The sequence below is a fragment of the Panthera tigris genome, chromosome A3, assembly GCF_018350195.1.
Source record: "Panthera tigris isolate Pti1 chromosome A3, P.tigris_Pti1_mat1.1, whole genome shotgun sequence".
In the NCBI taxonomy this organism is placed as follows: domain Eukaryota; kingdom Metazoa; phylum Chordata; class Mammalia; order Carnivora; family Felidae; genus Panthera; species Panthera tigris.
Window position 1 is genome coordinate 30178244 of NC_056662.1, and position 24207 is coordinate 30202450.

At 45.5% G+C, this 24207-nt stretch overlaps 1 protein-coding gene across 3 annotated transcripts; it reads left to right on the forward strand.

Moving 5' to 3' along the window:
• The first annotated feature begins 5901 nt into the window (after positions 1-5901).
• AP5S1 (adaptor related protein complex 5 subunit sigma 1) lies at positions 5902-9695 on the forward strand. Of its 3 annotated transcripts, XR_006215566.1 has the most exons (4): positions 5902-6000; positions 7101-7292; positions 8559-9053; positions 9607-9695. XR_006215566.1 is itself a non-coding variant. In XM_007073221.3 (3 exons), the coding sequence occupies exons 2-3, from the start codon at positions 7117-7119 to the stop codon at positions 8983-8985; spliced, it is 603 nt and encodes a 200-aa protein (XP_007073283.1). In that variant the 5' UTR covers positions 5902-6000; positions 7101-7116; the 3' UTR covers positions 8986-9695. The 3 variants fall into 3 exon arrangements, 2 of the variants coding, with proteins under 2 accessions (XP_007073283.1, XP_042836777.1); XM_007073221.3 differs by having other exon boundaries at positions 8559-9695; XM_042980843.1 differs by lacking the exon at positions 5902-6000 and adding an exon at positions 6014-6250 and having other exon boundaries at positions 8559-9695.
• Positions 9696-24207: the final 14512 nt, after the last annotated feature.

The following is a 24207-nucleotide window of genomic DNA, read 5'->3' on the forward strand; positions in this document are numbered from 1 at the left end:
GTCACTTGCAAAAACAATTTTAAAAAATGTTTTCTTTTTAAATTGAAGAATAATCAACATCTCATCAAGGGCACACATCTTAAGCAGAGAACACAGACCCGAGGAACCATTACACAGCTCAAGATAAATGACTTTTCTAGAATTCCATGAGGCTCTCTCTTGCTTCCTCCCAGTGCCTGCATCCCAGGGGTCCCCACTATTCTGACCTCTGTCAGGTAGATTCATTTCTCCTGTCTTGAGCTTCATATACATGAAATCATACAGTTCATACCCTTACGTCTGGCTTCCTTCACTCAGCATGACTTTGAGATTCATTTATGTTTCCTTTAGCAGCGGTTTGTTCCTGTTCATTGCTGAATAGTATTCCACTGTGTGACTATACTCCTACATTGACTTATTCATTCTAAATTTTTTTCTTCTGGTTTTTACATTAAAAAATTAAGATACAGGGGTGCCTGGGTGGCTTAGTTAAGCATCTGACTCTTGATCTCAGCTTAGGTCTTGATCTCAGGGTCGTGAGTTCAAGCCCCACATTGGGCTCTGTGCTGGGCATGAAGCCTACTTAAAGAATATATAAAATAAAAGTGAAGATATAATTTATATATATCAAATCCACCCATTTGAGTGTACGATTCTGTGAGTTTTGACAAATGCATACAGTGTGTAATCACCATCACAATCAGGTATAGAACATTTTCATTCTGCCCTTGATGGATTATTTGAGGTGATTTCAAATGGTACCGGCAATATACCCAGGAGTGGAAATGCCGGGTCATAGTGTGTTTGCTCAGCTTTAGCGTTTTCTACCAGCAGAGTGAGAATTCTGCTGCCCCGTATGCTCATCACAATTGGTAAATTTTAATTTCTCTCTCTTAACCAGAAAATGTGACCGTTGTACATAGCAAAGAGCTCTGTTAAGTGCTGAACCTACACGTTGTGGTGTGGCAGCAGCAAGGCTCAAGCATTATAAGCCCAGCCTGTTTTCTGACTCTCCTACATTGAAATATTGGTCTTAATTTCTTCCTCAAGTCAGATTCTCTAAAAAGTTAAAGTGACTCCTCAGAGTCAGTTGGCTGTATGTCATTGGCTTGAGCCCATCCATTGACGACAGCTTACAGCCATCTAGAAAACTTGGGATTTCTAAAAAGTCTTCATATTTGGAATCGAACACGTAGGCGCCCACTTTCCAGAGGCAATGAAACTGTTCGTACAGAAAGGAGGGATGTTTAGACAAGGAGGTCCACGGTCTCATGGAATCTGGAAACAATCAGGAGAGGGAAGTTGAGTAATGACGGGGAAGTTGCTGTTCTGCAGCCAGGAAAGCCATGCCTTGAGAGAACGCTGGAGGACGTGGACTTGTTCACAGCCGATTGTTCAAAGAAGACAGTTGGTTACGGGACAGAAGGTAAGAAGCATTCCTGCCCAGCCCACACAGGAATTGGTGTGGGTGCCAGCCCTGTGCCGCTAGGCAGCCTCCGCCCCACCCAGCTGCACCAGCACACGCCCCTGGGAGGGCTGCCAGGCTCTGAGTCAGCGGGGCCTGAGGCAGCCCAGGGGAGGAAGCCTCACGTGGCCGGGTCCCAGCCGCCTCGTGGGGCCTTCTGGCTGTCAGCCCTGCAGGAAGCGCGGCTGTTTGAAAGGACGAATCACACATGGCCTCCTCCTCCTGGAGCCCAGCCAAGACTACTTCCACGGGGCCTGGGGCTCCCTGAGGGTGGGATGGAGCTCCCAGGGCTGGGTTGTAGAAGGTATGCAGGGCTGGAGTTGGAGGAGGCTTATGGTCTTCTGAAATTTGGAGCAGGGGCTGAGTCAGCCCCTGGGGCCACTGTGAGGGGACAGGGAGGAAGGGGGACACACAAGGTGGGGGGAGGGGCAGGCTGAAATCTACGGACATGCACATCTCCCTTAGCACGTAACCTCAGGAAAGTTACTTGAGTTCACTGTGCCTTAATTTCCTCATCCGTAAAATGGGGATTGTAAATGCCTTCCTTCAAAGGATTGCGGGTTGGATCAAATGAGTTAGTGTATGTAAAGCACTCAGAACAGAACCTGTCTACAGCGAGTGCCATACAAGAGTTGGCTATGGCTGTTACTACTTAGGGCCGGTGTGAGGATTAAAGAACAGACAGGTAAAAAGGATGAGCCTGAAAACAATTAGAAGAAAGGGGTCCAGGCTGAGGGTTTTGTCCCTTTTCTGCACATGGGCAAGCCCCAGGGTTGTAGGAGAAAAGCCCAAATGCTGTATGTAGGCTGGTGGTCTACTGCACCAGTCCAGGTAGCAGTTAGGAAGCTGTGGAAGGGGATGTGGTGGAGACAGAGGAGGAAGCCATCTGTGTGGCTGGTGGAAAGCTGCCCACACAGGACAATGCCATCTGTGAGATGACTCAGGGAGGTGGAGGGGGATGGAAGAACAAGGCTGGCCTGAATTTGGTCCCCTTTATTCTACAGCAGCCTTATCCACTTAATCTCAGCCCGCCTGGATTCTCAAAAAAGCAGATCCCTTCTTCTGCTTAGTTTGCTATTCTACTCTTTGAGAAATGGCTAGACATCCTTATCAGGGAGTCATTCAGAAAATCCACTGCCTGGGGCTGGCAGATTCTACCCAATTGCCCTCCTCACATCCAGAAGTAGGTGGTGGCTCAACTAGTCTGGCCTGAGGACTCAGGGTCTGTAAAGACCTTCAATATGGGTTCCCAGCTGTCAAAAACTAATGGGGCTGTCCCCAGGGAGTGAGTTCCCTGTCCCTGGAGATGTGTAAGCAGGACCTGGGGGTTGGTTCTAACATCTGGGAGAAGCAGCAGAGCTTCCCAAGCCAGGCTGCCCACCGGTGATCAGGACACTGCTACGGCTTGGGTAGGTGCGGAACGGAAACTGCTTTCCAAGTTGAATCAGTATCAGTCACCGTGCACACATCACAGTGTTAGGCACCAAGGGGCATTGGAAAAGGCAGGCACCAGGCTGCCTGCCACCATGGGGTAGGCCTCACCCTGACATGGGTAGGGAGCAGTGGAGGATGAGAGTGTAGGGAAGGGGCCCAATGTAAGAGGGTACAGGCAACCCCCCACCCCAGTTCAGAGGACCACTGAGAAGACCACTGGGGAGTGGGGTGATAGGCACCTCTGCACACAGCCAGAGGGAGCGGAGGGGGAATGATAGGAAGATGTGATCCTGAGCCACTTCCAGACAGGTGGGCCAGGCCCTAAATCCAGCCACCTTCCTCATTCAATCTCCTCTAGTTTTTGTGTAGTGCTTTATTTTACTTTCCTTCCTTCTCTCTTCAGTTTCTCTCTCTCTTACACACACACACACACACACACACACACTCTCCATATCCCACAAACCCACATCTGCACCTATTGTATGCCTGGCCCAGCTGCAACCTGTAGGGTAACCACTATGAAAGGCTCACACACACATGAACATGCAACGCATGTTGCTTCCACCGCACTCAGACTGTTCCATTCTGTCGTGAGGACCAGTCTTATAATTCCAGGAGGCACTGGAAGGTCAGCCTGTCCGTCCCTCTGCCTCCCATCAGACCAGAACACCCCACTTGCTTTCCAGTGCTGACCAACACCTCTCTGACACCTTCTCCTATCTTGCCTCTGTATTAAGGGTTGTCAACATGCATTGATTTACCAAGTGCCTACTATAAGCCAGGCAACACCCTGACCACTTCACGTTGCCTCAATTAGGCATGAATTAGACTGTATGTAACGGCAACCCCACACAGCTGTTTAACAAAATAAATGTGTGTGCTCCTCACTCAGCAAGAAGGCTCTGCAGCATCTTGGGGGACCCAGGCTCCTTCCTGCCTCACTGTCCTCAGCTCATGGCTTTAGACCTGGAAATCACAGGCTGGCTGAAGGCTGCAAAGAGTCAGGCATGGCACCTGAGTCTGCTCTGCTACTTGTCAAGACACTACCTCCATCTGGGTCCTCCAAAGCCCTGCATAGTAGTGGCTCAGGCTAGATTTTCACCGCTGTCTCCTTTACATACCTCGCGAGGCCAGCCCCTCAGTGGCCTGGGACTTGGGAGTGGACTCAATGCCTAAGGAATGGACAGAGGGACGCCTGGGTGGCTCAGTCGGTTGAGTGTCCGACTCTTGATTTCAGCTCAGGTCAGGATCCCAGGGTCGTGGGATTAAGCCCCACATTGGGCTCCATGCTGAGTGTGTGGAGCCTGCTTAGGATTCTCTTTCTCCCTCTGCCCCTCTCCCCCATTTGGGCTTTCTAAAAAGAAAAAAATAATAAATTTAAAAATAATTTTTTAAAAAAGGAACGGACGGAGGCTGGAATACTGTATTCCAGATGCCAGGTGGCCCCAAGCAACCACAGCCCTTGGCCAGGTCTCTGCTGTAATCAGCTGGCAGACATGGGTCCTGGCTGAGCGTGATAGGGACCAGCAACCAGGAACTGAGCCAACATGACCCCAGTCTTGTGACTGAGTTCTCACACGGTCTCTGGGCCTGCCCCTCCATCTACAAATATATGTTGTACATGTGTTCAAAATGCCCCTATGCCCTAGTCAGACCCTGCCCATTTCCTGTAGCCTTCCTTCAATGCTGCCCTGCCCAGGTCCTGTAGCCAATGCATGCCTTGCCCTTGGAGGGTCCTGGCTCCAGGGTCCCCACCTTGGCTGCCCGGCTCTTCATTTCTTCAGTCACCAAGGAGTGTGTTCTTGTCGGCTCCAGGCCTACTTTGTGCATGGCCCTAGGGAGGGAACATGTGTGCCATGGCCTGTGTATACCCCATGGGAGACATCACCACCACAGGCAGACCCTCAGCAATGGGTGCAAAGAGAGCAGCTGAATGCTAACGGGCAGTCCAGGCAAGAAAGTTTCCCCTAAGTTTTGGTCTGAGCACATTTTGAAGGGGAAAAAGCGGGGGAGGAAAGGGCATTCCAGGCTGAGGGAACAGCCAGTGTGGAAGCTCTGAGGAACAGAACACTGGGAGGCTTGAGTGGTTCACTTGCTAATAGGCAAAAGTGTACATGCATGTGTGGGGATGTCCAGGGTAGGCAGTGAGGCTCAGGATAGACCTTGCCGGGTCGCAAACACCTCTGGGCTGAGTCTCTAATTGGGGCTGGAGGCAGATGGCCTGCCAGGCCCCTTTTAGGTTGAAAGAATAAATCTCTTCACTATACCTTTGACAGCCTCCCTCAAAGAGGGGTCAACTTATTACAGGTGGAAGTACCAAAGGAAAAACTGGTCAGCCTACTAAACCCTTCATTGGGGTCCAACGAAGTGACTCACCTGCCAGGAACACAAACTTGTGACAGGGGTGGGCTAGGGGGATAGGGGGGGGGCAGGGATAAATTTGAATCATTCTACTCGAAACCGAACCCTGGCCTTAACCCACCTCAGGAACCCACAACCCTAAACCCTCCCCGAAGAAATGCCTAAATATGCATCTTTGTCCTGAAGTCACAATTTCCAAAAGTAAAGCCCAGGAACCTGCATTTTAACAGGCACCCCACTGACTCCCACGCATAATGGCCAGTTTGAGAACAAGCCCCGCACCTTTAGGCCCCACGAGCCTCAGAAGGTTCGCAGGGACCTCGGCGTCCGAACCCCTCCTGCTCGCAACTACGCGGCCGCCCGGCCTTTTCCGGAAGGTTCACATGCCGGGTCGCTGCGCCCTCTCGCGGTCGACGGGGGCTGTGGCCTGGGGCTCGGCTGGTCCAGGGGCTCCGAGTACGAACACCCATACCCTGTCTGGAAATAATGGGCATGGGCCTTGCTGGGAGCTCGAAGCAAGGGGTCTTTGATCGGAGGGCAAAAGCTGCCCTCGCCGGGGGCCCGGGTGTCAGAACACCGCCCCTCCCCACTCCCGGCGCAGCACTCCGGGCGCGCGGGCCCCGCCCACCTTGCGCGCGTCACCTCGTGCGCGCTCTCGCGACCGGCGTGCGCAAGCGCCCAGGGGCTTCGCAGCCGCCATTACTCTCCCACTGCCGGGTCCTGCGGCCTGTTAGCAGAAGTCCGCAGTCAGGGAAGGAAGGGTGAGTACGACGCCTGGAGGACAGCGGCCCCGGGGCTCAGGAACAGCACACTCAGGGCGGGGTGTCTGGCTTAGGTCTGTCTGACTGGAGCAAGAAACTACAACCCCCCAAATGCCCTGCGCCACAGGGTTGCGCGAGGCAGTGACGTGAGAGTTTTTGTCGCTACCATTTGTGGGCAGGGGGGACGCGGTGGCGGAGGCTGATGACGCGCTCTTCTTGCCGCTGGAGGGTCACCGGAGGTCAGCGCCAGGTCAGCTGGCTCCCGCTCTCAGAGCGCCTTCGCGAACCTTCTTGCTTGACCAGTCTAAACTGACGATCTATTTACCCTTAATCACAGATAACAGATATTTGTTTACTGTGTACCCGCTGCCTTTCCATCCCTGGCTGGCCACTGAACCAGCCAGACACCCTTATTATTAGTATCATTACTTAGTAGTCTTTATTTTTAAGTAATCTGAAACTTACAGAAAATTTCAAGAGTTTCTTATAAAGAGCTATCTCATACCCTTTGATAATTAAGTTAGCTGCAGATACGATGCCATTTTAGCTCAATGTTTAGAGGTATGTCAGTGTGTATTTTCTAAAAATGAGAACATTCTCCCACATTCAAAATTAGGTAACATTGGTCAAGACTATTATCTAGAATGTTTCCAGTTGCCCTACTAGTTCTGTACGTTGAAACTACCCTTTTCTTGGCCGGGAATCCCCCACACACATCCCACACACAGGCAGCGTTCAGCTGGCCTTGTCTCTTTAGTCTCTTTCAGTCTGGAGCAGTGCTCCCCAGCTTCTGTTGACTCTCATGACACTTTTTGAAGATTCCTGGCCATTTGTTTTGTAGTTTTGTAGGTTTGGGGTTGTCTGAGATTTCTTCACTTGACCTTAGCCAAAAGGCAGAGAAGCAATTGAGATTTCTTCACCATTGACTTTGTTGTGGGCAGAAGTGCTGCTGACCAGACACCATTATGGCGAGGCGGGGAATGTGTCTTGGGTGGCTGAGGAGCACCATTGACCAGCCACAGCAGCCTCTGGACATGCTGCCTTGTGGCTGCCCTGTGACTTTAACACCCATCTCACTGAGGTCTCTGGCTTCCCTGTAGTGCCTGCCCTGGAGCTATGGTCCACGCCTTCCTTATCCACAACTTGCGGGCTCCGCAGGCCCAGGACACGGGCCTTTGCCGAGTGCTCTACTCCTGCGTCTTTGGTGCCGAGAATTCACCTGATGACCCACGGCCACATGGTGCTGAGAGGGACAGGCTCCTTCGAAAGGAGCAGATTTTGGCTGTGGCCAGGTAACATATGGGCCTTCACTGAACACATGCCTGATAATGATAGGTTTTCTGCGGGGCACAGAGAATCAGACTAAAGCAGAGACAGAGTTTTAGAGTAGTGTTTCCATGAGCTGTCCACAGTTGTTCACAAGTGTTATGTGAAAAGGGGTTAAAGAAATAATAACAGTACGGTCATCATCGTTAACTATTATAGTTAGCATTTATTGAGCCTGTACATATGTGCTAAGAGTTTATGTTCTGAGCATTTCATGTATATGAACTCATTAATCCTTGTAACTGTCTATTGAGATAGATACAGTTGTTATCCCTACCTTACAGGTGAATAAACTGAGGTACAGAGACTTTAAGGAACTTAACCTGCCCAAGGTTATGTGACTAGAACATGGCAGAGCTGGGATTTGGGTGTGGGCAGGCAGATCCTGGAACATGCTTTGCAGTGCAGGACTTCTTAGGGCCATTAGTATGCCTGTAGGTTTTATGAATCCCTAAGGAGGAGTGAGAATGTCATACATGGGAATGCTGAGCCCAGAGCCTCCTGAAAGCCACTGAAAGAGCAGTGTGTGGGAAATACTGTTCCAGATGTAGTGGCTGGCCTTGGACCTTCCCATCCCAGACCCAGATGGAGCCAGCCAGTGCCAGAATCTCTTGACCTCTCTGCCTTTTGTGTCCGGGGATTAGCATTCTCGAATGGGCAGCCCTGTGTTAGCCTCTTGCCATCCCCTTGTTCCTCTGGGCCTCCACCCCCCTCCTGTAGCACAGAAAATTAAATGCCTTTAAAACCAGCCTGTGCATGGCCCAAATTAGAAAGTGATTCAGGAGGGATCAGAGAGTGATTTCAAAAACCTGAATGGCCAAGTGGACGGTCTTTCTTTTTTATTTGGAAAGGGTTGCAGGATGGTGGTGGAGAGGTTGGACAGGCCAGTTGCATTTCTTCATTTCTCATGGCTTGCATTTCTTTATGTTAAGGAAGCCTCTGTGAAGCTAGTGGTGGCAGGATCTTTTTCCCCTGGTGCCCTTTCCTGGCTCAAGGAGCTGTGTTCAAAACCTGCCTTCTCTTGAACACATGGAGTGAAATGGTTCAGGGCCTGGAGATGGGAGCCTGGATTCCTGTCATGGCTCATGCTTCCTGCTCTGTGGTCCTGGGCAGGTCACTTAGTCTCTCTGGGGCTAAGTTTCTATATCTGAGATATGGAGTTAATAGCACCTCTCAGTTTTAGGGGTGGTCATGAGGATGACAGAAATCAGTGACTCACCCACTCTTCCCAGGCAGGTGGAATCCATGTGCCAGCTTCAGCAGCAGGCATCTGGCCGGACCTCCGTGGACCTGCAGCTTCAGTCCTCAGATGAGCCAGTGCCCCTGCATGAGGCCCCACATGGGGCCTTCCGCCTGGCCGCAGGGGACCCTTTCCAGGAGCCTCGGACAGTGGTGTGGCTGGGTGTGCTCTCATTAGGCTTCGCCCTGGTGCTGGATGCCCATGAGAACCTGCTGCTGGCTGAGAGCACACTCCGGCTGCTGGCACGCCTCCTTCTGGATCACCTCCGGCTGCTTACCCCCAGCACCAACCTCTTGCTTAGGGCTGATCGCATCGAGGGCATCCTTGCCCGCTTCCTGCCCCATGGTCAACTGCTCTTCCTCAATGACCAGTTTGTTCAGGGTCTGGAGAAGGAACTCAGTGCTTCCTGGCCCCGCTGACCCCTCACTGGGATGGGGCTTCCTGAGGGGCAGGGAGGGAGGACAAGGATGGATGGACACACAGCCAGGTGAATCTTGGCATTGGCCTCCTTCCCAGCCTGCTCCCAGCTCTGCTGTGCTACCACATCCAGGACAAGTGGACGGGACAAGCTGGCAGAAAAGAGGGCTGGGCAAAGGGTGGTGAGGAGGAATCCCAGAACATCCTGTGCCTGGAGCTGCCATGTGACTCATTTAGACTGCATAGTGGACCAGTCTCACCTGTCCTTGACCCCAGTTTCTCTCATCCCCGGCAGCCAGCCCCCAAAACAGTCCACCAGTTGCTAGTGTTGGAGCATGAGGAGTGGAACTCAGCCCACTTTCTCCTTCCAAACCCATAGTCCTCACAATGCAAAAGGAACCTGAGACTCCCAGGGTGGGGGAGCTGGTTGCTGTATTTGCACTCACTTAGGAAACATTATCAACAAGGATTTTGTCAGTGAGGACCTGCTCAGTGTCCAGCCCCACCACAGTTCACAAATGTGTCTGTCGTTCATTCAGCAGGGGGATTCTGTAGCTCTCTTTGGGCCCATCCCTTGCCCACCAGGCAACTTCAAGATAATGCTAGGTTTCCTTTGTCTTCAGGGAGAGAAGATACCATCAGATGGGTGCAAGAAGTCTAGCCAGGATGAAGTTGTCTTTCTTGTTTTGAATTAAAAGCACTGATCGTGTGATTTCATTCTTCGTTTCTGTAAGTTTGGATAATGTATATTTGCTCTTATGAGTACGTGTCTCTTTGGCACTGAGCTGGGTATCTGAGCTTTCATGATCAAAGATGCCCCCAAGAAGCATCTTGGGAGGTCTCCACCTCTTGTGCCCCATATCACCCCTGTCGCCTTATGTGCCTCCTTCGGGTGGTAGTACTTGTTTTCTGTACCAAAATGTGGCAGGTTGGTGTGGATCTCTGAGAAGCAGAGCCTGAGACGAGGATTAGAGGATTAGTTACAAGTTGCTTACATGGGAGGTGATTCCAGGAAGTACTGGAAGGGAAGGCAGCCCATACAGGTACATTATCAAGGGTGGGTCGGGAGCTTAGTGCCTCTGGGGGCCTGTAACCCAACAGTCACTTTTGAGTGACCTTGCTTCAAGGGCGAGGGACTAAGAATGTTTGTCTGCCATTCTCTTCAGTCGGTGGTTTTGAGTTGGTCTTAAGACAAATTACCTGGCTCTTTCTGCCCCCAGAAAAAGGCATTGTGGTGCTGGGCCTGGCTGCATGATGGTCAAACCCAAAAGGATATGGGTGGGGCACCAAACTCCTGTTATGAGTCTTTAACCAGCAGCTCCTTGTGGTGGTTTAAAATGATTCAATTGGGGGCGCCGTCTGTTAAGCACCTGACACTTGGTTTCAACTTAGGTCATGATCTCATGGTTCGTGAGCCCCAAGTCGGCCTTCTTGGGATTGTCTCTCTCCCACTTTGTCCCTCCCCTATTTGTGTGTGTGCATGCATGCACTCTCTATCTCAAATAAGTAAACGTTAAAAAAAAAAAAAACTGGAAAAAAATTTCTTTATTCTTTATTGTCAGTACCACGCTGTCTTGAATACTGTTGCTTTAGATAGTAGTAAGTCTTCAAGGCAGATAGTGTCAGTCCTCCAACTTTGTTCTTCAATAATGAGTTGGCTAGGGGTACCTGGGTGGCTCAGTCAGGTAAGCATCCTGACTTCAGCTCAAGTCGTGATCTCATGGTTCATAAATTTGAGCCCCACATCTGACTCTGCTGTCAGCGCTGAGCCCACTTTGGATCCTCAGTCTCGCTCTCTCTGCCCATCCTATGCTCTCTCTCTCAAAAATAAATAATAATAATAAAAGTATTTAAAAAAAATAATGAGTTGGCTAATCTCAGTCTTTTGCCTTTCCATATAAACTTTAGAACCAGTTTTTCAAATGCACGAAATGACTTGTTGGGAATTTAATTGGGATTGCACTGAATATGTAGATCAAATAGATCACATTGGGAAGAACTGACATTTTGACAATATCGAGTCTTCCCATCCACAAACAGGGAATATGCACTTACTTTGTTCTCCTTTTATTTCTTTCATCAGAGTTTTATGGTTTTCCTCATAACAAATCTTGTTAGACTTGTACCTAAGTTTCATTTTGGGGATGTTAATGGTACCTGTGTAAATGGCAATATATTTTTAATTTCAAACTCCATTTGTTCATTGTTGGTATAGAGGAGAGGGAATGACTTTTGAACATTAACTTATATCCTGCAACCTTGCTGTGATCATTTGTTAGTTCCAACAGGTTTTTCTTCTTTTTTTTTTAAAGTTTATTTATTTATTTTGGCGGGGGGGGGGGGTGGTGCAGAGAGAGAGGGAGAGAGAGAATCCCAAGCAGGCTCCACACTGTCAGCAAGGAGCCTAGCCCAGCTCGGGGCTCAATCTCACTAACTGTGAGATTGTGACCTGAGCTGAAACCAACTGTTGGAGGCTTAATTGACTGAGCCACCCAAGCGCCATTCCCCCACCCCAACAGTTTTTTCTTTCTTATTCTTTCAGATTTTCTACAGAGGCAATCATGTCATCTGTGTACAGGTGTAGTTTTATTTCTTCCTTCCATATATATAGCTTTTATTTCCTTTTCTTATCTTCTTGAATGAATTGCACTTCCAGTACAGTGTTGAAAACCAGTGGTGAGATGGGACATCCTTTTCTTGTTCTTGATCTCAGTGGGGAAGCTTCTAGTTTCTTGCCATTGACTATGATGTTGGCTATAGATTTTTGTAGATATTCTGTATTAAGTTGAGGAAGCTCCTCTCTATTCCTAGTTTGCTGGGAGTTTTTTTTTTTAATCATGAATGGATGTTAGATTTTGTCAAATGCTTTTTCTGTATCTGTTTTTATGACCATATGACTTTTCTTCTTTAGTCTGATGGATTGATTACATTAACTAATTTTCAAATGTTGAACCAGCCTTGCATACCTGGGATAAATCCCACTTGGTCATGTTGTATAATTCTTTTTATACATTGTTGGGTTCTATTTGCTAATATTTTACCTCTATGTTCATGAGCAATATTGGCCTGTAGTTCTCTTATAATATCTTGGTCTGATTTTGGTATTGGGGTAATATTGCCTCGTAGAATGAGTTAGGAAGTATTGCCCCTCCTTCCGTTTTCTGGAAGAGATTTGAGAGAATTGGTATATTTTCTTTCTTAAATGTTTGGTAGAATTACCAGTGAACCCATCTGGGCCAGCCTTGAATTTTTTAACTAAATTTTATTTTCCAAATAGGTAACATGGTTTAGAAGTCAGAATGATAAAAAAATTTTCACTGAAAAACTTGCTCTCACCTCTGTCCCATCCATTCTGTTCCCCCCACTATCCCAAAGGGTGATAGCTTTCTATATTTTCTACATATCTATCTCTCTTATACAAATACAAGCAAATACGAACTTGGGTTCTTATTCCACTTCCTGCCTGCATTGTTTTCTTACACTATAGGCCAGCTTGATACAGGGTTCTGCACTTGCTTGTTTCACTTAACAGTGTTGCCTGGAGATCTTTTCATAGCAGTACATAGGATTCTTATTCTTTTTTTAAGTTTGTTTATTTATTGAGAGAAATAGAAAGAGGGGGAGGGGCAAAGAGAGAGAGAGGGAGAGAGAATCCCAAGTAGGCTGTGCACTGATGCGAGGCTTGATCTCACAGTGAGACCATGACCTAAGCCAAAATCAATAGTTGGACATTAACCAACTGAGCCATCCAGGTGCCCCTTATTCTTTTTTATTCTTTACTCATTATATGAGTATATTATAGTTCATTTAACAGATCTAAGAATTACTGTGAAATATCTCACATTTATAAAACGGTGGTTAGAATCATAATCTGAGTACCCATCATTAAACTTGCAAAAGCATTAACTCATTAATTTCTGCCATTTTTATTAAGTCCTTCCTTCTGTTTTCATTTCCTTCTGTTATCTATAACTCTTTAAGGGTGCTTAATTCTTTTGTTTTCAGGTTTTTTTTTTTTTTTAAATTGGTATTTGTGTTTTAAGTTAAGAATTTTCCTCTGACAACTGTTTTAGCTATAACCCATAGGTGCTGACATGTGGTGTTTTCTCTAATGATATTTTCTGGAAAACCTGCAGTGTAATTTCTTTCCTCTTTGATTCCCTATTTTTACATGACCATGTAAGAACAATATTCCTGAGTTCTTGTATGTTCAAAAAAATAATAATAATTTGGAACCTGTATACTTACCTTTTTGGTCTGGGTGCCCCAAAGATTCTTTATTTTCCAGTAATATTACTAGAATATATTTTGTAGTGTAAACATGGTGTGTTTTTTTGTTCAAATGTAGATTGAAATTCTTATTTCAGAAACATTTCCCTGAATTATATATATATATTTTTTTAAGGTTTTTATTTTTAAGTAATCTCTGCACCCAACATGGGGCTGGAACTCACAGTCCTGAGATCAAGAGTTGCATGCTGCACCGACTGAGCCAGCCAGGAGTCCCCCCTGAGTTATATCTTTAATAGTTATTGTATTTCATTGGTTTTGTTCTCTTCAGGGATTCCAGTGAAGCACTAGTTGGCTCTCCTTTTCCTGTTATCCATGGCTATGTTTTTTCTCCCTAATCCTTTTTAAAAATCATTATTGTTGAAGTATAATTGACATACAATGTTATATTAGCTGCAGGTGTACAACAGATTGAGTCAACAATTCTGTACATTATGCATGGGTCCCCATAAGTGTAGATACCATCTGTCACCATACGACGTTATTACAGTATTACTGACTATATGCCTTATCTGTATTTTTCATCTCTGTGATTTACATATTTTATACTGGAAGTTTGTATCTCTTAATTCCCTTTATCTGTTTCACCCATCCTTTCACTACCTAATCTTTGTAACATGGCAGATCCCTGAAAGCATCAGAAAAGGAAAATGACTTTCTCAAGATGTATCTCTTATTTTCCAGTAGGAACAGCAGTGCAGAGGCTCCACTGGAACCAGTTTAGCTTAACCTAGGAGAGAGCTTGCAGGCTATGAAGTCCCTGAGGCTCACCTGTGTGACTCAGACCTCTGCCTTCTGGATGGTTCCAGGTCCTCCATTCTGTGGAGTTGGTGCATCCCCTTAGTATTGCAGTGGCAGTTGGTCGAGCCCTCATCCCACCTGCAGGGGGATACTGAGCACTGAGCACATCATATGTGTCTCTGAGGCATCACTTCTTGTCTTCTTGGCTTCTGTGGTGTTGTCAGGCTCCCTCAGGTCCCAAGACATGTGGCTCTTCTCTTCTCCCTGTCGTGCTGTGTCTGCCCAGACTCCGAATACATGCTCTTTCCCTTGATGCCCCAGAATCAGGCATTTGGGTGGTAGCAAACTTTAACTAAAGGTTAGAGGGATAGAGAGTTTTCCTGTTCTTTAGGAGTTATCCTAAAGAACAGAGCAAAAAACTTAAGATTGATTGTTAGACATTCCTGTTCTCTGAGTCTCTAGACCATTCCCTCTAAAGGGATGTTCTTACTCTCAGTTCCTTCTGGAGCCTCAGCCACCCATCAGCTTTCAGGCTGCTCCCTTCTTTCTTATCTTTTTATTAAAAATTGTTTTTCTTCTTTTTATTGTAAAGTATATATAACATAAAATTGACCATTTTAACTATTTTTAAGTGTACAATTTAGTGGCAGTAAGTACATTCACAGTATTGTATCTGTTCCAGCCTGTTTTCTTCATGTGAAACAGAAACTGCATCCATTAAGCAGTGCCTCCCCATGCTTCCTCCTGTACTCGCTGTTCTTAGCAGCCTTGTTTTATTCGTGTTCATTCCCCCCTGTCCTGTTCATACTGAGCAGTGTAAGGCCTCATTGCCCACCCAGCTTGGTTCCAGCCTACCTGTTGATAGTATATCTGTGCCCACTTAAAAAAGAGAAAGAAAAAGACTGTTCTGGGATTCCATCTGCAGCAACTCAAAGCATATTTTCTTCCTTCCTTCCTTCCTTCCTTCCTTCCTTCCTTCCTTCCTTCCTTCCTTCCTTCCTTCCTGTTATTTATTTATTTTGAGAGAGAATGAGAGAACACAAGCAGGGAAAGGGCAGAGAGAAGAAGAGACAAAATCTCAAGCAGACTCTGCACCATCAATGCAGAGCCCATTGTGGGACTCGAACTCACAAGCCCACGAGATCATGACTTGAGTGGAGATCGAGAGTCGGATGCTTAACTGACTACGCCATCCAGGTGCTCCTCAAACCACATTTTCAATGTTCCGCATTGAACTCACAAACTCTTATAGGAAATGATTAAATTCTCAAGCAAGGCCTCCTTCCCCACTAATCTCTGTAAGCTGAAGGGGATCATAGAAAGATGTATTCTTCCAGACATGAATTATATATTCCCCTTAAGAAGCAGATACAGCGGTTTTATCAGTTTTCTCTGCCTCCCTCCACCCATCACATATGCTTATTTGTGTGTTATTTAGTTTAATGTTTTTTTCCCCATCAGGTTACACCTCCAGGAGGATTTACATTGTGTCTCTTGTTTTCTAGTTAAACATAGCACCTGGCACATAGCAGGCACCCAAAATATGTCAAATGAATGAATGCACAGAATGAATAGGTGGTTTATAAGAGACCCTTGGGGCCAGGGAGTCTGCAACATCACCATGTAACAACTTTTTATTTCTCCTGGGAAAGCAGATAGAAATAGCAGACTGCCTCTGCTATCTCTCAAGGATGGTAGGCCCAAGATCACATGTCCCTCTCCCAGATGATAAGCTACTTGTTACAGCAAAGAAACCAATGGTGTAATATTCGCAAGTTTCCTGCTACGGGCCCCCTGTGTTCAGAACTTCTGCTGGCTTGCCTTCTACACTGCTGTTAACGAAAAGGAATGATCTTTCTCTTTGGTTAGTATTATGATTGGGTGTTAGCATAGGCCTGTGATTTCTGCCCCTAGGAATGGTGAGTAAAAAAGTGGTTAGAACTCCTCCTCTCTCTGAAATAATCGCCTGAGTTTATGAAGCCTAGCAGTAGTCAGAGCAACACCTTCTATGTCCACCCTGATTATGCAGGCCATGGCAGCTTGAGGGTCCAGAATTCTTTGGCCCAGCAAAGACTCTGCCTGAAGCTAGAGCTGGCAGCACAGTGTTTACTCTCTGGGCATTGCTTGGTGTGGACACTTGATCAAGAGTAAAAGACATTAAAACCCTTTGACAGGTTTCTGGCTCATGTGTTCCTATAGTACTCATGTGATGAAAATGAAGTCAGTTCTGGCCAAGAGAGGAGCCTCTCCTGACTCAGAGAGGTTCTAAGGTGACAAAACTGATGAGCAAAATCGGTAAGTTTCCTATGTCTTTGGACGAGGAGTTAGTAAACACAGTGGAAGACATGACCCATTCAGGATAAAGACCAACATAAAATGCCTAGGGTTAGATGTAATTAGGGTTAGAGTGGATCCACACAAAGGTGCCTACGAGACACCACAACTAGTGAGTGAAAGGTTGGTGAGGGCAAGATTTTTATGTAGCCTCGAAGAGCCTTTCTATGGATTACTTACTAATTAAAAATGGGTAATAGTAAATTACAGTGGAGAGACCTGGAGGTGCCCCCTTTATCAAGTGATCAAAGTGAACATCCCCCATGATGGGATCATGCTGTGCCTCCCTGATTGCAGGAAGGACACAACACATCTGAGTGTCAAGAATGCTTAACCTGAATCTGATCAGGAGGAAACTTTAGCCAAACCCAAAGGGAAGGAAATTGTGGCCTGTGCTCTTGAAAACCATCAAGGCAGCGAAAGGCTGAGGAACTGCTTTAGATGAAAGGAGACCACAGAAACATGACACCCCAAGGCAGTGGTGGCCACAGGGTAGACACTGAGTCAGGAGAAACATTGTTACTGTCAGGGCACCATTGAGACAATTATGGGGCCTGGAAACCACAGACCTGCAAAGGATCCATAGATAGAATTCAGGGGATGATGCAGACTTGGGTGGGGGAAAAATTACATCTTTTTCACTAATCACTAACTGGAATTAATATCCCCCCCCCCCTTTTTTGAAGATGTTTGCAGTTGTATCAGGTACAAATGGCATACAATGAGCTGCCGTAAGGATAAATAAATACAATTTTTTTTGTTTAATAACAGGGAGGTAGCTGCTTCTCCCCTCACCTTAGGATGTCACCTTGAAAAATATCAGAGGCCTGACCATTTGGTCAGGAATTCGATAACGTGAGCTGGATTTTACAATGCAGGCCTTCTGGTGTTACAACTCTGTTCGTGGAGCTCTAAGAGCAATTCAGGAGTCTCTTATGAGGGGGACAGGAAACTTCCAGTTTACTCATTTGTCTCCTGAGGGGAGGAGAGAACATTTAAGTGTGTAGAATTTAAGTATAAAATGTGTGAACTGGTCCCTAGGCTTTGTAGTGTCTCGTGATATACCTGCATGTGTGTGAGCTCACTGCCTTTTCAGTAAATGGTATTTTCTGTCCTCTGTGTGGGTGTCCAGGGGTCTTGCTGTTGACAGGATTCTTTATTTCCCAACCACTACACGTATTTTAAAGTGTACAATTTGATGAGATTTGACATAGGTATGTACCTATGAAACCATTATCACAGTCAAGATAATGAACAGATCCATCACCCCCCAATTACAAAGTTGCCTTTTGTAGTTTCCTTCCTTTTTAAATGTTGGCCACCAGCGACGATGACATTAGCAGAATCTAAGACTTGGTCACTAAAAGAAATTACGGGTGTTTTCATATCACAATAAAGATACCTCAGATTATCATTTATGCATAATGCTACTTAAACATTTGTTTAATAGTTTAATGATTGTATTTCAATATAATTGGGATTTTTGGGGGGTAATCCTGTGTATCTTTAATTCCATTAAAAACACTATTCTGTCCTCTGAACTTTACCAGACAATCCAAGGGGTCATTGGCCTGAGCCAGGTTAAGTGCCCATGCTCTAAAGAAACAGAATAGCCCCATACATGAGCTCCTCGTGTTCTAGCCTGTAGGGCCTCCTCTACAGGCCAGTCTGCATCTGGCTGCCCCAAAAGGAAGCCAACCAGTGGATGTGCAGTGAACTTCCCCAGTGCTTTTTATTGCCTCATTCTTAATGCAAACAAAGTTCACCAGAGAGGGGAGAGACTGCAACACAAAAGAGAAACTAAGCTAATAGAAAAAAAAAAAAAAAAAAAGGCTTCAGAGGAAAACCATACAGGGAATATCAGGAAAAAAATTTTTTTTAAATAAAGTTTATTCATTTATCATTGCTGAGAGAGAGAGCAGCCTGCACTACCGGGGGAGGGGCAGAGAGGGAGAGAGACACAGAATCTGAAGCAGGCTCCACGCTCTGAGCTGTCAGCACACAGTCTGACAGGGCTGGAACTCAGGAACCTCGAGATCATGACCTGAGCTGAAGTTGGATGCTTAACCAACTGAGCCACTCTGGCGCCCTGGAAAAAAAAAAAGTATTTTTCAAGACTCTCTAATTGCTACCCTCAGTAATTAGATTCAGGAACATATTACATCCATAAGGCAAAGATGGAACATCAGACAATAAGAATGAATTCTCAGGAAATAAAGGCATTATTGGTTACATTAAAAATTAATTTGAAGATCTGGAAAATAAAGGAACCCAGGAAAAAGCAAAAGGAAGGAACAGAAAAGGTGAGATAGAGGGAATCTTACTGCTTTGCACAGAAAAGGAAAAGGGTACTTAGCATTCGCTGACTAGTTCCAGGAGTTGGGGGTATGGTGTGTGCTGTGGGCTAGTATGGCAGATTGCCCTGACTTCTCATTCTACTCTTTATTCACACCCTTGCACTGTGGCTTTACATCACCTTCTGGAAGACGCAGAATCTGTTTCCACTCACCTTTAACCTTAACAGCCTTAGTGACTTGCTTTGTCCAGCAGAATGGCAGAAGTGATATGCCATATTGAAGCCCAGGCCTAAAGAGCATTTTGAACTCTCTCTTGGAGACCTGTCCGGCCATGATGAAAAAAACAAGTCTAGGCGGGCCTGCTGGGGAATGACAGACCACATAGAACAGAGATGATCCATCCCAGCTGAGCCCATCTCAGGCCAGTCAGTTCCCATCAGAATTGGTAACTGGCATGAGGGAGCCCAAAGAAGATGAGAGCTGCCTAGTTAAGCCCGGTCCCAGATCACCAACCTGCAGAATTGTGAGCTAGATAAATGGTGGCTCAGTTACATTTGGGATAGCTTTTTTTTTTTTTTTTTTTAAGATTTTATTTTTAATCTTTATTTTAATCTCTACACCCAACATGGAGCTGGAACTCACAACCCTGAGATCAAGAGTCACACGATCCACAGACCGAGCCAGCCGGGCACCCCTGGGATAGCTTTTTCACTTAGTAAAAGCCAACTGAAACAAGGCTCCCTCTGCCTCCTCATATAGGGCGCTTTCCTGTGTTTCACAGAGGCTGAAAGGTGGGGAAAAACACCTTCCAGATTCCTTTGCAGCTAGAGTTCATATAAAATGAGATCTGACAATGAGATGCCCCATCAGAGATTTGGGGGATAAAGGCTATCTCTCTAACCACAGCAAGGACACAAATATGTGAAGGCCTAAAGCCAGACTTGGCATTCCTGCATCCACTTGACATTGAGACAGAGCTGTGTGGAGCTGGGGCCTTCTCACTTCCAACTATGGTTATGGTAATGTGGTCTTGAGCTCGGGTACTCCTTTGGGAGCCTCCTGCTGCCTGCAGTCCTCCACCCCTGCCCCCCAACCACCAATTTTGAAACAAAGTAATTCTCTGTATTATATTCCTTCCTGTGGGGTGGTGGGGGTGGGCGGTATGGGAAAGAAACTGGCCTTGTTAAGGGTTGGTAAAGAGCACTGGATTATCACACCTGAAACCATCAATAGATGGCTGGTGGGGGTGTAAAGTGATGAACCACTTTGGAGAATTGCTTGGAAGCTTCTAATTAAGCTAAATATACCCTATTGCCCAGCAATTTTTAAATGAGTGCATAATTTCACAAAAAGATTCCTACATGAATATTCATAGTAGTGCTATTAGCCCAGACCCAGAGAAGCCCAAATATTCCATAGAAAATAGAATGAACACATTGTGGTATATTCATATAATAGAATACTACTCAGCAACAAAAAGAACAAATTCCTGATACATGCAACAACATAGACTGACATCAAAAACATGTTGGGTAGGGGGGTGCCTGGGTGGCTCAGTCAGTTAAGCGTCTGACTTTGGCTCAGGTCATGATCTCACCATTCATGGGGTTTGAGCCCTGCATCGGGCTCTGTGCTGATGGCTCAGAGCCTGGAGCCTGCTTCAGACTCTGTGTCCCTTGCTCTCTGCCCCTCCCCCACTCATGCTCTGTCTCTCTCTCTCTCTCTCTCAAAAACAAATAAACATTAAGAAAATTAACAAAACAAACAACAAAAAAACGTGTTGGGTAGGGGAGTGCCTGGCTGGGTCAGTGGAGCATACAACGCTTGATCTCTGGGTCGTAAGTTGGAGCACCTTGTTGGGGGTAAAGATTACTTAAAAAAAAAAAAAAAAAAAAAAAGATGGGTGAAAGATGCCAGACACCAAACAGCATGTATTATTTGATTTCATTTGTATTAAATTCAGGAACAGGCAAAATAACTATGGTGATGGAATCAGAATAATGGACTGGGGTTAAGATTGATAAAGGAGTACATGGGAACTTTCTGGAGAAATGGAAATGTTGTAGATTTTGATCCAGATGCTGGTTACACAGGTATTTACTTAGATAAAAATTAATCAAGTGGCACATTTAAGATTGATACATTTCACAGAAGGTAAATTATGTTTCAAGAAACAAAACCCTTGGGGCACCTGGGTGGCTCAGTCAGTTAAGCATCTGATTTTGGCTCAGGTCATGATCTCATGGTTCATGGGTTCAAGCCTCGTGTCGGGCTCTGTGCTGCCAGCTCAGAGCCTGGAGCCTGTTTTAGATTCTGTGTCTCCCTCTCTCTCTGCCCCTTCTCTGCTCTCTCTCTCAAAAACAAACAAACAAAAAACGCTTCATGCACAAAATAACTACAGTGGTTTCTGTTTTCTGCACTGAGTTCCAGATCCTAGGGGAGGGACCCTATGACAAGAGACCTCAAAAAGGGCTGAAAGCAAGCAAGGCACCAGCTGTGTGGCAGGAAGCTGGAGCCATGGAGGGATGTGATCAGGGGGAAGGCTTCTGTATTGCGGGAGGCCTGTGAATTTTAGGAACTCTGGCAACTTGGAAACTGTGTCCTGCCCATGTATTCATTTGCTTGTTTTCCCACAAATTTCAGTAAATGTCTGTTGCCAAGCAACTTACGTCAGTGGTTCTCAGAAGGAAGGGTGAGACAGCAGTCCCTGAGTGGCAGGTGACCAGCAACACAATGCCCTGAGGCTGGTGAGGAGGCCGTGCTGACCATGGGGGCTAAGGCCTGGAGGAGCCCCCTGCAGGAGGGACTGACTCACAAGCTGACATGGACCAAGCCCTCTTCTGAGACCACTGAGAGGTAAGGTGAGCTCCTACCAGACCCTGTTATGTCCAGAGATCTCATGTGGTTGGTCAAGGCTTCCTCTGGAAGCCAGAGGACTCAGAGGCCCATTATTTTAGAAAAGAAAATACTAGAAGAAAAGACACCGGAGTGTCGCTAGCAATTTTTCTTGAGTAGTAGCCTTATGAGTACAGATTTTGGTTTTCTTCATCAGGCATTTCTGGTTTTCCCCATATCGTGTATACAAGCATATAATTTTCCTTCAGCTTTACTGAAAATAAATTAATTTTTTGGTAATGAAATTGGCAGTATGAAAAATAAAATAGTTTAAATAATAGCAGTTTAAAACCTTATCTGAAACAAGGTTATAAAGGCAGGGTTTATACTTTATTTTTCAGTCTTGGAGAGTTCCCTGAAGGGACTCAGACATGAGAACATTTCTGTTTTGGGGGCCCTCGGTCACTATTCTCTGGGTCTGACTGTGCTCTCTGGGGGGAAATGTGAGCTGGTGGTTGCTGAATCATCACATGTGAGTCACAGCCCTCCTTGGAGCACTGGCCTGGGGACTTGGGCCACCTGTTAGGTTATGAGCTTTAAAGGGGAGGAGTACTCCAAAGGCCCTCACTGGAGGGGGGTGGTACCTGGGATATAGATCACTCTCTTGCCCTTCCACGAATAAATAGACAGTGATCAATAAACTACTCATGGAGAAAGAGAGAGAGAGAGAGAGAGAGAGAGAGAGAGAGAGAAACCTAGAAACAGACTTTTAACTATAGAGAACAAATTGCTGGTTACCAGAGGGAGGGGGGGACGGGTGATATAGGTAGTGGGGATTAAGAGCACACTTATTTTGATGAGTACTGAGTAATGTATAGAAGTGTTGAATCACTACATTGTACACCTGAAGCTAATATAACACTGTATGTTAATGAACTGGAATTTAAATAAAAACTTAAAAAAAAATAACTCTACTCATGAAATAGGGCAGAATGTAGTCAACAGTAAGAGGTAATTGATATAAATAGCCAGATAGGGTCTAAATGATTTTAAATTTTATTTCATTTAAAATTTTTTCATTTTGAAATAATTTCAGACTTACAAAACAGTTGCAAAAATAATAAAATATTTACATCTTACATAGCCACAGTACGATGATCAAAACCAGAAATTTAATACAGATAGAATATTACTAACTAATCCAAGCCTTAGTAAAATTTCCTCAGTTATCCCACTAATGTCCTTTTTTCTTTTTTTTAATGTTTATTTTTTTATTTTTGAGACAGAGCACAAGCAGGGGAGGGGCAGAGACAGGGATACACAGAATCTGAAGCAGGCTCTAGGCTTTGAGCTATCAGCACAGAGCCTGACGTGGGGCTCGAACCCACACACTGTGAGATGATCTGAGCCAAAGTCAGACGCTTTGGCTACCCACGTGCCCCTTTTTTTTCTGTTTTGGGGTCTGATTCAGGATCCCATATTGTTTTCAGTTGTTACATCTCTTTATTCTTGTTTAATCAGGAATAGTTCCTCAGTCTCTCCCTGTCTTTCCATGGCCTTGACATTTTTGGAGAGTTATTGTGTAGATCACTAGTGATAGAAACGCACAGTATCTGTGCTGTACAACATGACAGCTATTAGCCATACAAAAATAGCATTTGAAGTGTGGCTAGTGGGGCTGAGGAACTGAGTTTTACATTTTATTTAATTTGTAGGAGATGGCTACTGTGCAAAATGGCTAGCGTATTGAACTGGACAAATGTTGAATGTCCCTCATTTGGGGTTTGTTTGATATTTCTTTGTGGTTGGCTTCGGATTATGAATTTTGGCAAGCATATCATAGATGAGATGATGTGGGACCCAGATAAAAGGTGGAAGAAGACTACCTAGACCAGGATTTCCATTGGGGTAACATATACATAACATAAAATTTACCATTTTAACCATTTTTAAGTGTACAATTCATTGGCAGTAAGTACATTCACATTGTTGTGCATCCATCGCTACCATCCATCTCCAGAACTTTTTCATCTTCCCCAACTGAAACTCTCTACCCATTGAACACTAACTCTTCATTCTCCATTGCCCCAAGCTCCTAGAAACGACTACTCTACTTTCTGGCACTATGAGTTTGACTATCCTAGATACCTCACGTGTGTGGAATCATACAATATTTGTCATTTCGTGACTGGCTTATTTAACTTAGCATAATGTTTTCGAAGTTCATCCATGTTATAGTATGTGTTAGAATTTCCTTCCGTTTTAAGGATGAGTACTATTCTGTTATATGTACATACCACGTTTTGTTTATCCATTCATCCATCAGTAGACATTTGGGTTGCTTCTACCTTTTGGTTATGGATGTGTGTATACACATATGCGTTCATTTCTTTGGTATGTATCCAGAAGTAGACTTGCTGGATCATGTCGGAATTCTATTTTTGAATTTTCGAGGAGCTGCCATACTGTTTTCCACAGCAGCTGCACCATTTCACATTCCCACCAGTAATGTACAAGAGTTCCAATTTCTCCATATCTTTGCCAACACTTGTCATTTTCTGTTTGTCTTATGATAGCCATCCTAAACATTTATATCTGCTATAAACCAAAGGTTTATGTTTCTTCCCATTCATATTTTGAAACCTAATCTCCAGTGTGATGGTATTTGGAGGTGGTATCTTTGGGAGGTGATTTGGGCCATAAGGGTGAAGCACTCATGAATAGAAT

Excerpts from the sequence above, each read along its gene's own strand:
- AP5S1 (XM_007073221.3), top strand. The coding sequence starts at position 7,117 with ATGGTCCACGCCTTCCTTATCCACAACTTGCGGGCTCCGCAGGCCCAG. Across the intron at positions 7,293-8,558 it reads CAGATTTTGGCTGTGGCCAG|GCAGGTGGAATCCATGTGCC; the intron begins GTAACATATGGG and ends CACTCTTCCCAG.